The 14,250-nt window shown below is 46.8% G+C and overlaps 1 protein-coding gene across 3 annotated transcripts in view; it reads left to right on the top strand.

The window, feature by feature from the left end:
* Positions 1 to 543: 543 nt before the first annotated feature.
* Positions 544 to 14,250, top strand: part of LOC148814550 (1-phosphatidylinositol 4,5-bisphosphate phosphodiesterase delta-3-A-like) — a 31,580-nt gene continuing 17,873 nt past the window's right edge. For 2 of the 3 annotated variants that reach the window (XM_088906026.1, XM_088906025.1), the window contains exons 1-2: positions 544 to 1,380; positions 13,558 to 13,725. In XM_088906026.1, coding sequence (XP_088762152.1) covers positions 1,290 to 1,380; positions 13,558 to 13,725 — 259 coding nt within the window. In that variant the 5' untranslated portion in view covers positions 544 to 1,289. Of the gene's footprint in view, positions 1,381 to 10,040; positions 10,103 to 13,557; positions 13,726 to 14,250 lie in introns of those variants that run through there. The other variant, XM_088906027.1, reaches the window with a different exon arrangement.

Raw genomic sequence — 14,250 nt, 5'->3', positions numbered from 1 at the left:
ACTACCCTTGTGACTCTTCAGACGTCCCCAGATTATTAAACCTCACCAGCCAACACAAGACTATTCGCTATTCGTCCATTTTCAAACTATATTTGTCAAATTATATTTAGGTATCTACAGTATATATCAATCTTTGTAACTTACATTTAGTTCATTGATCCTCTGAAAAGCGTTACAGTCTACAGTGTATAAACACTTTATTTTGTCATAAACAGCCGTTTGGTTTCCAGACACCTTCACTATATTAACGCCCGGACCGGTGTTGAAGGCTGTGGCGCAGAGAACGGCTCATTCTGTGTTCTAACCTAAAGCTTCGTTTTACGTCTTTATCGCGGTACATTCTCGGGAAAACAGAACGGCATAAAATTCTTAAGAACCTCATAGTCGAGGCAAGGTGCCTTTTTTTCCAGTCGAAGTTCCCTCAGCCGGTACTAGGGGGCAACCTATCGCCAAGCTGGGATATTGAATAAATCTCGACGCCTGAATGTCTTATGAACCTTCAGTCCTGCCCGGTCAATTACGAGCTTCGCCGTATCCCAGGTTCTCTGAAAGGGAAATATTAGCTTGGATTGCTTCTTCTATTTTCCGATCCTCGCTGTGTGGATTTTACCCCGCAAACCCTAAACCCTGGCGACTCCAAAGCTCTGTGTATATGTTCCCGTCTACTTTTGCTTTTGTCCGGAGAAAGCCGGTGTGGCAGAGGTGTGGAATATATACTGTAATTATATACTCGCATTAGAAGATAGCTGGTCAACTGGGGAAACTGGCCGCGCCGGTTTCCACGAGATCGTGGTAAAAGAATAAATGAATGAAATAAACAAAAGGGTGCCTATTTTCCGAAAGCTTTGGTAGAAATCCTGAGGTGGGGGTCTGTCCTGTTAGTCCGGATCGCCATCGCCTCTCTGTCTTGCCTGCGTGTGAGCTTGTCTTTTGTCCCAAGCTATTTGTTCTCACGAATCGGGGTTTTTCAGTCCGTACTCGCTTTGCTTCAGAGGAGACTTACCCCACAATCAAGCTGCGCTTTGCTCTTTTTGAAAAAAAAAAGGTTTTAGCCTCTCTCAAACATTTTGGTGACATCACCAGCTCTGTGGGCAGCCTCCGGATTTTTTTTTTCCCTACTACTAGCGAAGGAAAACTTTTTTTAACTCGCAAGACGTCTTGGAGACGCCAAACACAAGAGAGCTCACAGAAACACGCGAGGAAACGGACAGGGACCGCTGGCCTCAGAGATAAGAAACAGCCGGGAAAAATAAAAATAAAAAATCCTAAACACCACCCGGGTTGGCACCATGTTTAGAAAAAACAAGAAGGACAGAGTTTTGGAGAACGAGGCGGGCAAGTCGGAGTGTAAACAGGATCTGCGCGCACTGAGGAAGTTAGGTAAGGTGGCATCAAGGCAGCCTCTGCGGTTGCGATAGTGACCAGTGTTTGCATTCGGTTATAGGACTTTGCAAGTCACCGCAGACTGAACAATAATTTACTGTGCACCATCGACAGATACAGACAAGTGTACATCTGCCTTCGAAATGATTCGAGACGTGGACGAACTGTACCAGATTTATTGATGGCGAAGACCGTACAGGACTCCGGTGTGGGGAATGCACCGAGAGCCTTATTAGGTGTCTCTTGAGACAGCGCACATTCCCGTCTGTTAAGTCTCTCCCGGCTCCTGAGAGCAAAGCGCAGGATAGATGCCACAGCGAGCCCGGGACACTGGCCAGAGTTACTGAAATTAAACCATCCCTCCACGAAGAGCCAGTAACTACTCCAGCGATCCCTCTCGTCATGTGTGTGGCCGGTGTGTGTCAGGCATGCCTGTAATTCTTTATCCTTGGTTACCCCTGAAGTGCGCCAGCTGGGTCTGTTCCCCCTGTCGCCAATTCTGGGCGAAACCCGCGTACTTTTCTGCGTGTTTCTCTGGTCCGACAGTCATGGCCACCCAGGGACCTGCTGAGGAGTCCGGAGGTCCTGGCGGGGCTCATGCCGAGCTTGGGGTGCGGACGGTACCGGAAAGCTCTAGCACGGCTCTGTGAAGCCAGACTATCTTGCCTGCAATTTAAAAACAGGCTACGGCCCATGGAAAAAATGAGTGAGGCTTATTGGAAAAGCTTATGTAAAGATAAAAGCAATTTTCCTGGATGTGCGATGAGGGACGACTGGAATTAATATTATTGTTATATAAGTATAGGATCACATGAGCTGTGATGGCTTTGTCATCGGGAAGAGTTGTCGCTTTGTGTTTGTTGATGGATAATTGAAAAGTTATTATAGCCTTTGTTGAGATGCTGTGATTCAGAGGGCTGGCGCTAGACGCAAGCGGGGCCCTGTTTGGTACCTCTGTTTTCTGTTGTCCACACAAACTGTCCGAAAGGTGCTGTATCGGAGAATATACTCATTCGCAAAGATACTATTAACGAAAGACACAGAATATTACTAGACCTGAAAATATACATGTTCCTCTCCCATAGACTCACGAGTGTGTCACCACGGTTAATTGTTGTACCAGCGGCAGTGCTGGTTCGCCGTTTAAAGTTGCGCTGTGACTCTGAAAGTTGCCCAGAAGTGAATGGTTAAAGAAATTTAAAGACGCGACTGTAAACGGTATGGAGCGGCGCATAAGAGAAATTCCCCTAAGAAAGAACTCCGTGTGTAAGAAGTGGAATTTTCCAGGGAACGATGATTCCCAACCAGGTGAAGAATATTCTGGTGCTTTACTAATTTTTACAGTCTCTGGGATAAAACCAGATCGCGGCCTATACTGGTGAGCAGGGTTCCGCTGATCTAAATAACTGTCAGGGTGCTATTCCAGGCTGATTCCTTTAATTTCGTCAGCAGGACAACGAGGAGCGCTGGAAATTACAGCACTGGACAGCACAAATTGCACTGGAAGCAGCTGTAAAATATTTCAAAACTAAGGCAGTGTAGTTTTGAAAAGATTTTTCCTTCTTAGTTCTTGCTCATCGGTTGGAATCCATGTAGGAGAAAATACAGCGTGAACCTTTTCTGAGGCAGCGAGTGGGAGTGACAAATACTGCTGTGTCCTCCCATCTGGGCTGGGCTGGGCTGTGCTGGGCTGGGCTGAGCTGAGCTGAGCCCTACTGTGCTGACAGTGAAGTAGGGAGGGTCAGGTCCAGAGCTGTCTGTGCTCAGCAGAGACATGGAGTCCTTCTGTTCACTGTGTTGCCTTTCCTGAGCCAGGAACATGGAGAAACAGAAAAGATTTCACCCTGAACCTCACAAAAGGAGGAAATGGTTATGAAAACAGCTCCCACAGCAGGGCGCGTTTCTCACTGAGGATGTGAAGGGCCTCTGAAGAGCCAGGGCGCGTCTGAGTCGGAGCAGCCTTGTGCTCTCCCTGGCTGTGACGGCGCTCACAAGTGTTCCTGAAAGAGCGTGGGAGGAGGGGGTAGCCTCTACGTGCTGACCTGACGCCTGTCCAGCTTGCTGACTGACACTGCCGTGTCGACAGAAATAGAACGGAGGAAAGGAGCTGCAGATAAGGGGCTGGAGACTGTGTGTTTATGTCCCACAATGTCCCTCAAGCTGCACTGCTGGCCCTGTCCGATACTGGGTTCCCATATCCTGGTCCAAAGAAACACAGGATCTCCAGGGGCTCATTCTGAATCGGGCACTTCCCATCATTAACTGGGCACATCACTGGGACTGGGACTAGAAGTGTACACCAGAATGACAGATTATCGCAACTGGTTCAAAACTGGACAAATGGAGCTGGGAATATGGAAACTTGGATCCTCTTGGATAGTAACAGATTGTTGAAAATGAAAAGCACCTTCATTGCTGCAATGGTTTTAAATTTTCTATTCACATTTTTATGTTCATGCTTTTGCAAGATCCCAGCTGTTGAATGGAAATTACACATTGCATTGATCAACACAGTTGGTCTGAATAACAACTGAGGAGTTGGACTCCTGGTGTAAGAGTGTCCTACATGAGTGTCTCTGACTGGTGTGACTGACACCTGACACCTAACTAACGCGACATGCCTTCAGACATTAACGGGCCGTAGAGGCCTTTTGGAATGGTCACATATTCAGAAATACAAGAAATGAATGAATGAAATGGGGTGTTTAGATACTGTACATCTTAATGTTGTGGAGTAACCAAAGTGTGGTGTTACATGTGAACTCACGAGACAGAGGCCACGCCCCCAGTCCTCACATGCAGAGAGAGTCAAGCTGGACGCTTGACAAAACAAAAGGTTCATGTATGGAGGAGGTGGACTCGGGCTGAACATTAAAATAAGTTTTACTCATAATATGAATAATACTGCGCTCGGGCCGGTGACGTGTGTTTGTTATGGAGGCGTGCAGTGGGATTGAAACAGTTCAGAAACGCTACTCTAGATGACGTGCTTCAGAGCAATTAAAGCACGGTTGTATTAAAATCACCATCCCCCGATTCAGAGCCGAGCGACAAGTGACAGTCTGTCAGCCTGGATTGCGGGGGCGGGGGGCACCTTGTCTTTGATTCCTCGTGAATGAGCCACTGGGCTCTTTTAATGCTGCGCTTGCACTGTGGGAAAGTTGACTGTTATGAAATGAATTTAATTCCTCTTTCTCCAGGGGAAGCAGTTTCCTTTCACTTCTTCCCCCACAGCACCGCTCACTCAGTACCAAGCCTGGAAGTGTTGGCTGCCTGGCACCTCAGCCAGTGCTGATCTAGACCAATCGCAGAGCGGTTTGAAATGTGACGATCCAGACACCACATGGAGCAGGAGCCGGCACATGAATAACCAGCAGCTGGATTTGTACTTGTCCTGCAGGGCCTGATGCAGACGGTCATGCACGTGGGCGCAGAGGTGCTACAGCCAAATCAGCTTCTATGATTCTGTGGGGGGCTCTGGCCAGCTGGCTGTGCCCCTTTTCTTTCGGCTGAACTCGGTACGTCCTGGCGTTTCAGGCAAACACAGGATACATTGTCAATCTGCACTGTAGGGCTGGCCTCATGCCCAGACCACAGCGGTACTTTGAAGGAATCTGCAGCCCTTGATTTGTGTGTTAAGGCCATTATTAAGATTGTGAGGTGTGTCTGTCTTCTGGGCTGATTTGTGTGCTGTAATGTGTGCCTTGTTGAGTGTGGCGATAGCCCCACGCCGGCTGGATAGACACAGGTGCCTTTTACCTCTGGCAAGAAGCTGACCTTCGACCTGCTGGACTAATAATTAACTCTTTATAATCAGGTAGAGGAAATGATCTCTGAGGAAACAAAGTGAAAGGCAGTTCAGATGTTCAGGCAATAACAGGAGACATCCAGTTGAGGACAAACATTATTAGACAACAGACTGGAGAAAGGCCCTGGACTTGTATCCCATACTGAGAATGCGTGGCCCAAAATAATACTAAAAACAGGCATTTAATGAAGAAGGTTATAAGGTTTTCTATGAATTGGCTTCATTACTCTGCTCTCCTCCCCACTGAGAGCTGGTGCATCATCCAGGTGGGGCTGCACATTGGAGCTGGTGGATGGGATCCCCATTACCTGTAAAGCGCTTTGAGTGGAGTGTCCAGAAAAGCGCTATATAAGTGTAAGCAATTATTAATTATTATTATTATTGCATTGCATAGCAGTTTGATATATTTCAGGTTTTATGAGTTACACAATTTACATAAAGCAACACCATGCACTGGATATTTCATCACTGTCTACTGCAAAATAATACTACATGTGGTGCCTTTCAGTCATTTGTATAGAAAGGTTTTCAACATATAAGATCAGAGATTTCATATGATGAAGATGGCTCTATGATGGGTTTTCCATTTATATAGCAGATTTCTGGAAGAGTCTTAGCTGACTTCAGGGCTGCTTGCCCAAATAGGTCTTGAGTCAGCTGAGGCTCTAAAGACAGGTTGTGTAAAAACTGTAGAGTCAGCAGTGCTTCCTCACAGCACAGGGGCCCTGGCTTCAGTTCAGGTCAGTTCTGGACCTGGGGGGCTGTCTGTGTAGAGTCTGTATGTTCTCCAAAGACACATGTAGGTTAAATTGGCTTCTGGGAAAACTGGCCCTAGTGTGAGTGTGTGTGCTCTGTGATTGGCTGGTGTCCTGTCCATGGTGTACCCCACCTTGTGCCCTGTGATTGGCTGGTGTCCTGTCCATGGTGTACCCCACCTTGTGCCCTGTGATTGGCTGGTGTCCTGTCCATGGTGTACCCCACCTTGTGCACTGTGATTGGCTGGTGTCCTGTCCATGGTGTACCCCACCTTGTGCCCTGTGATTGGCTGGTGTCCTGTCCATGGTGTACCCCACCTTGTGCCCTGTGATTGGCTGGTGTCCTGTCCATGGTGTACCCCACCTTGTGCCCTGTGATTGGCTGGTGTCCTGTCCATGGTGTACCCCACCTTGTGCCCTGTGATTGGCTGGTGTCCTGTCCATGGTGTACCCCACCTTGTGCCCATGGCTTGCCAGTATAGGCTCCAGCTCCCCCGCGACCCTGAACTGTAAAAAGAGGTTAGAAAATGGATGGATGGTTCAGAGCAGCTTTGTAAGACTTGAATATTCCAGTTTGAACGTGTGTTCTGTGATCCCAGGTCTTGAATGAAACTTGCAATTTGAGCGTAATGCACAGCCGACTTCAAAGAACAACCGAGCTGTTTTTTTCCTTTCAAGCTGCGCTTTTTTAGACGCTCGACCGACATTAGAAACAATTGAAAGCAGGTCTGCCAGCGGAAGCAATTAAGATAACAACACCCAGCAGATTATTTTTTCACCCCTGAGGGGAATGGTTAATTGAAAATTAAGATTTCGCATCCAACGTGGCAGAAATCTCCAGCTCTCGGCACTGCTGGTGTGGAAGCAGTGGTTCGGGGACACTGGCCTCCTGTTTTCAACAGCTGCTGTTGCATTAGGAATGGGATACTCAGCAGGGATTGCATTGATCTCCAAGATCCTTTAAACTTTGAAAGGGCAATTTGGAAATTTTTTATTGTCATCTAGTCTAAAAATTGTTCCGTTGAAAGAGAATGTTAGCTTTGGGAGGATTAAGCACGTTCAGACAGCCAAATTCTGGGAATTCTGTTTTCCTGATTATAGAGCTATGGTTTGCAATGGCCAATATCACCAAGAAAGCTGTCTTTCCCACTGAAAAAAGAACTGAGTCTACAATGCATCGTAGTCAACAAGTAGGCATTATTCTCATGATCTTCACTGTTTTTCATTGTTTGGTCACTTCTCCTACAAATCACATCACATCAGCCAAGAGCCTAACACAGTATGCAACAGAAAACAAGTGCTTTAAAAAAATAAATGACAAAATAATTTTGTTTTTTCAGTGTGATAAAGAGCTGGTAATGTTTTTGACTAGAACTGACTGGTGAACATATTTTTGTTGTACTCCCGTCGTCCCATTGTGTAATTCCACTTAACCGTAAGATGCTTTTTCTAGTGAGGGTGACGGCAGCCCAGAGTCTGTCCTGAAAGCAGAGGACAGAAGGTAGAACTGAAAGGACAGTCCCATTTTGCACAGGACACCAACCCATCACAGGTCTGTTTAGAAAATGAGCACAAAATGTTCACAGAAGTATCAGCCAAGCAAACAATGTTATTTGTCGTATTTGTAGAACGTTATGTAGATGATTGTACAGTACAGTATGTACTGCCGGGCAAAGCTATACAAACCCTGGGTCTGCCTGTGGGAACTGGTTTACAGACAAGCTCACCTGTCCTTATGCTTTTTGTTCAGAAGAATAGCTGAAATTAGATTTTTAATAGAAAACATTCAGCCTGTAGAGGAGGGTAATGTTGAGGAGAATGGAAGAGAAAAGGAGATAAACCCTGACTGCGTCACGTTACTCCCAGCACCAGAGAGAGAAGCTGCAGCATCAACCCAGCGAAGCGTCGCTTTCTAATTCACCCCTGAGACCTGTGCCTTGATTACACAATGGCCTCATTCCAGTCTGAACTGGGTCACGCCAGCTCTGCGAGGAGCCCGCAGAGCACATGGGCATTCTTCACTCGTTAGGGAAAGAGAGGAATAAGGCAACGAGCTGTAATCTGTGGGTCAAAGGTCATGTGACTGGCAGAGGAGCCAGGCTGTCACAAGGAGCGACACGGATTTTCCCTGCAGCTCAGTTACAGAAAACAAATGAGCTCCGTCTCGAATCAGACGCAGGAAAAAATACAGAGGAAAACAAATCTGCACACGTAAGAAACAGCAGTACTGGACTTGAATTGAATATTCAATTAATTTTCCTTTAATTCATAATAATAATTAATAATGATTGCTTCACTTATACAGTGCTTTTCTGGACACTCCACTCAAAGTGCTTTACAGGTAATGGGGATCCCCTCCACCCCCACCAGTGCGCAGCCCTACCTGGTGACGTCACCTTTCTATGCTCCCCCAGTTCAACAGGAAGTAAGGGTTGTGTGTGAGTGAGACCTGTGCTCTCTGGCAGCGAGACACCCATAACCCGTAACCCCTGTGAACACATTATACGTTTCCTCACTGCAGAAGGGGGTACTTGTTTTTGTTATAAGGTATAAATTCTAGCACTTTGCTGACTGCTTTCATGCTCCGAGCATCGGTGACATTCCTGTGGCTCTGCTGTGAAATCCAGCCACAGTGGTTTGCCAGGGCTGTCTTTGCCAGACTGGAGTTCTGGCCGTGTGCAGTCCAGGGCTGGCTTCTCAGTGTGCGCTGCTGCTGGATGCCAAGAAGACTTGGCCCTGGACTCTGTAATTAAGGAGGCCGAAGTCAAGGCACCCAGAAGTAAACTGGGCAGAGACAGGGTTTGTTACTCAAGATCCCCCTTCTGAAAAACACCCGGCTGCTTTACCCAAAGGCCTGCATTGTCCTGACACCCAGAAATGTTGGATAACTCCCAGAGCTTCTGTGAATAAGATTTAGAAGAGCCTGCTTGATAAACTCATCTGTGCATCAGCCCACAGCCCTTAATATTTTTGTGGGTTGGCTGTTTGATCTCTGTGTATTTCATCTCTTCCCTCCTCATCTGTGAGGATGTGTTGAGTGACAATCATTCTGGTTCTGGTTTTAGCAGAAGAACGAGAAAAACCTCCTGCTAAGTGGTCAGTGTTGTGCAAATGTGGCCTCATCTCCCAAGTTCCCAGAAACCTTTAGTATATCTTATTTTGTAGCAGCCCAGTCAAATCAGAGCCTGTCTGCATTTTTGCTTTTCAGTCATTAAGGAGTGGTAGATTGTATGGGTTCCCTAATGTCAGTGATCTGTTACCTTTTAACCCAAAGAATGGTTTGACCTTTATGACCCACTTGCTGGCTGCAGACCTGACCTGTTAATTTTGACTAATCGGTTCAGAAATTCAGATAAATTGCAATTCAGATAGAAACTAGACTGTTTCTGATTTTCTTGAATAGCAGGAAGTTGGCTGCTGGTCAGCAAGGCGTGAATGTATGATGTTTGTTTTATAGTTGAGCAGCATTTATGTTGTTAAATAATTAGAGCCATGTGTGACACAATCATGCCCTTTTCTCTCAGACTTGAAACAAGAATTAACCCACTTTGACCAGATCCCACTTTGCAAGTCATACAGTGCTGCAGACATCATGGTGAGGGCCCTAGCACTAATGGGCAAAATTCCAAAGCCCTTTCAAAAAAAGCAGTTGGGAAAGGATGATTATTCTAATGATGTTTCTTTGTAGATTATTCTATTATTGGTCGTGAATAACATCTCTGACTCTTTCGAGAGCATAACCAGTTACACCAGTTTTTCAGGTATGACTCATCGAGCCCCGTGCAGCATGGTGCATCATTGTAAAACTCCCAAGGGTTCATTCTGGGAGTGATTGAAAAAGCACCTTTGAAGAGTAGCCTGCATGCCTTGTGTCATGGCCGAGGTGTGTGGGTTGTGTCTGTAAGCCAGGCAAAAGTCAGCAACAGTGTGGGCCCTGGACGAGGGGGTCAGTGAGCCACAGTAGTCTTCACAGTGGCCAGAAAAGGGGCTCCTCAGGTGCAGCCTGGGGTGTCCAGTCCTGACACTGGCACTGCGGCTTCTCCAGCAACCTTCCTGCACAGCTGAGTCACTGAGCACACTCCGCTTCTCTGCAGACCTTCAACAGACATGTTTCAAAAACACTCTACCTGCGAGACCTGCTTCACTGCTTGAAGGGGTAAGGCTGTGTAAATGGGTTGTGAACATCTTCAGCATTATGTGTCAGGACCCAGTAAGGGACCAGCTGAGAGCCAATTCAAATAAATTGTACATTAATATTTCTGTGAACAAATACAATGTGTCAGTTATCAGACTGTTGCTCACAAGCTCGGTTCTATGTGTATTTTTCAAATGTAAAGGATGTCTGGCAGTGTTTGGAATTTAAAGGAAGCCCCCGGTTTGCATAAGATCGTGGTGCATTTGAGTCAGTAGCAGCGCAGGTAAGAGGGGCTAAAGTTTCCCTCCAGCACCTGCACAACAAGCTGCTTTGGAAGCCACGTTTACTGCAATAGAAGGCTGTGCACTTTACGTGAGCAGATAATGTTAAGATTATGCTATAATATCATTATACTGTACATTCTCTCATATCAGTATAAGCAATGTCTATGCAAACACTATCAGTTATTTTTATTCCATGGCTCCGGATGTTGCCACTGTCCTGCCTACGAAAAGGCAGTAGTTGCTGTTTAGGAAACCATTTGCCCCAGATGCAGGTCGTTTTATGCAGAGAGCTATTGCTGGAAACTCCCTCCTGCTGAGCACCTCTGGCGCTGCAGTACTGAGGAAATATGTGGGGGATGCAGTGACAAAGGGCTGAGCCGCCTTGCTCAGCCCACTGGCAGGAACAGCAGAGAACCGGCCGAGAGCAGCTCTCCTCTGGTCAGAGCACCGATCTTTACTGGCTTCACCACTGCAGAACCAGATCGTTCAGAACAGGCAATTCTTTCTGCTACCAGTTAAAAGTAATGGTGTTTTGTGTTTAAGGGAGATTTGATATTTTGCATGAGCTGTGCTATGTGAATCATTCCTCGAGGTCAAACATTCATTTTATATCTTCTTAGATCTCTGTCTATCACACTCCTCCTGACATCACCATGTAGCCCTCAGTTTAATTTACAAAGCAGGGCTTCAGATGAGGTATTTATGCTTGGAAACCAGGAATGGGCTGCTCTTCTTCCCAAAGACCTCCAGTTTTTAACAGCTGTAGACCCTTCCATCAGGTCTGAAGACCTCATCAAGGCCATTGGTTCACAGCACTTCATCTGCTTGCTTGTTGACAATTAGATCTGTCTACCCCAGCTTCACCCTTGCTGTATAATCCTCTAAAATCCTTCGACCTGCTAGCTTCAGGTACTAAAAAGATAATGAGAAAGGAGATATTTTTTCTAAGACCATTTTTGTGTTTTTATATTGGTCTAGCATTTGTTTCTTGCTAATCTCATTCTCCCTCAACTTTTGGTATGGGAAAACATCAATGTTTTAGCTCAGTTTTACATGAAGATCTGAGCAACAGGCCCACAGATGTTTATCTCTGTGATCCCAGCCATGCTGTAGTTGGGCTGTGATTCCTCTGTGGTTTTTCCCAACCTTGTCATTAAAATGCTCCTTGGTAATTACAGCCCAGAATTTGTCTGTGTGCTCCTGGGATTCTGCTCCTAGTCTTCCATTCCACTGTTTGTTTTTGCAGCTTCCCAGCTCTGGACTGCTGAAGGTCTTATGCGATCTTGCTCCCATACCTCACTTCAGCCTTGGACCTTCACTGGTCAGAGCTGGTGATGCCCTGGCAGATGCCTTTAGGATTCCTGATTCCTGATTTGCAACACAAATTGGTTCTAGTGTGACAAGAAAAGGTTAATAAAGGTGACTCAGGTGACTTCCTCCAAGGCCACAATAATCATGGGGTTATTTATCATCTTGAATAAACTGAAAATCTCCATTCCGGAAGAGTTCTAAGAGGTCTCAAAGCTGAGTCAGAATGTGTGGTTATTCTTGTGCATCTGGGTTTGTTTTGGACTCAACTTCCAGCATTCTTGGCCCATGATGGACTCAGATTAATCTCATTCTAGGCCAGAGGAAGGTGTGGTGGTAAGCATGCTAAGTGAAACAGCTGGACATTGTATATCTTGACGATATCCGTGTTTATGTATATCTTGACGATATCCGTGTTTAGGCAAATTCTAAACACAACGACTGGACAGTGACTTGGAAGGACACACTGTCCGCACGTGACCTGTCCATGCCAAACATGCGGACTCGCAGGGGAACACGTATACATAGGGTACTATAATAATCGGCCTTCGCACCTACCCACGAGAACCTAACAGCAGAAGTTCACATCCGTTGTGTGAATGGATTTTTACACTTGGCTTTCAGTGGTTCAGCTGGAAAATTAAATATTAGCAAATACCTGTAGCTTTGGGCAGCACAGAGGCAAAGTGGAGAGCGCTGCTGCCCTGCCACACTGGGGCCTGGACTCCATTCCTGGGGTGCTGTCTGCATAGTTTGTGTGTTTTCCCTGTGTTTTGTTCTTCTCCAGGTGCTCTGGTTTCCTCCCACAGTCCAGATAAAATATGCTGGCATCTAAAATGGCTTCTAGAAAAATTGGCAGTTGGCCCTGGTGTGTGTGTGTGTCTGTGGGACTGGTTTCCCATCAAGGTTGTGTCCTGACTTGTGACCGCTGCTTGTTGGGTTAGGCTCCGACTCCCCCGAGACCCTGCAATGGATGAAACCATTAGAAAATAGATGTTACACAATGTGACCGTTTTCATTAATCTGTGGACATTGTCATAACCCGGGATTTAGTGAAAGTAAATGCTGAGCTCCTAAAGAAACAGAAATGTCTTTGTTTTGAATTGAAAGTATTGAAAATGACTTTCGATACTGTTTGGGAGATTCTTTGGAATATCGCTGACTTGGCCAGTACTGGGAAGGGAGACCTCTAAGGAACAACAGCTTGGAGCTGTAAGTGGTGCTGTGCTAATGGGCCAGTAGGTGGCGATCTTCCCTCTGGACCTGAATTTCCAAACTGATGTTGGTCACTAGAGATCCCGTGGAACTGTTCTTAAGAGCAGGGGTGTTGACCCATGTGTCCATGTGTCCACTCTGGGCTGGGCACAAACTGTCTGTTGTAACCACACTGGCCTCCCTGAAGTTCTCACTTCTTTCAGCATGAGGAAATGTCTCCCGTCTCTGCCTGATCAGCGGTGCAGCGGAATGGCACCCAGGTGGGGGCTGCACTTCATTGTCTTGGGATCCTTTAAGAGGAAAAGTGCTGCATAAATCAAAATACTCATCAATATTTTTGGGTAACACATTCTGTTGCACGATGGCACCCCAATTTCAGACCATCATAGACGCACACAGCCCTCACAGCAAGCCAATACAGTGTCTTTGCCCTAGAGAAAATGTTTCCATGCTCCCAGTTGTATGGGAAACTAATTTCAGTGATTCACAGAGCGTAACCTAGTTATTGTAATGTAAAACACAGCCAATAGGGCCGCAAAAACTATCAATCTGTTTTCAAAAGATTAAACTGCGGAGGCCTGTTGTTAGGTTCTGGGTGCAGTGACTTCCCCTGGGCTGCAGTGCCTGTTGCTAACCGTGTGCCCTGCTCCTGCCCGTGTGTGTGCCCAGGAGTGATGGAGGACGCGGACGTGCAGGCCATGCTGCGCGGCACCAGCATGGTGAAGGTGCGCTCTGCGAGCTGGCAGAAGAGCCGCCTGCTGCGCCTGCTGGAGGACGGCATGACCGTGTGGCTGGAGTCCAAGAAGCGGCTGCGCCGGGCGGCCGCCCAGCAGACCTGTGAGTGCCCGCTGGCCAGGGGAGGGGAGGGGGGGTGAGACGGGGGGCAGGACCAGGGGAGGAGCGAGATAGGGGGCGGGTCGGGGGGCAAGATGGGGCGGGACCAGGGGAGGGGCAAGATGGGGGGCGGGATAAGGGGAGGGGCGAGGGAGGGGTGAGATTTTCCATATATCTGCACACTTTACCATGCTTTCACTGTGCATTATTGATCATTTTACTGTGGTGTACCATAGTGATCATACTTGGGTTATCTGGCTCACAGGGCCTGGAGACTAGAGTCAGTGATGTCATCAGACTTGTGCTGCAAGGCCGTTTTACAGAAACTTCCTTTTAAGTAGGACAAGCGATTTTAATGGAACTTGTGACAATGAGTCAGTCAGATCTGATTGGTGATTGGTGTGTTGGATGAATTACTACAGCGCATGATGATGTGATGATGGCTCATCTTCATGTAAACTTGCCTTGACCTGCGATCAGGTTTTTGAAGGTGCTGCTCAGTGTAAATGAAAGGTTTTGGTTTCTTTT

The sequence above is a fragment of the Atractosteus spatula genome, chromosome 26 (assembly GCF_055471065.1).
Source record: "Atractosteus spatula isolate fAtrSpa1 chromosome 26, fAtrSpa1.hap1, whole genome shotgun sequence".
Classification (NCBI taxonomy): Eukaryota; Metazoa; Chordata; class Actinopteri; order Semionotiformes; family Lepisosteidae; genus Atractosteus; species Atractosteus spatula.
Note: the sequence above shows the minus strand (reverse complement) of the source record. Positions and strands in the feature narration are given on the sequence as shown.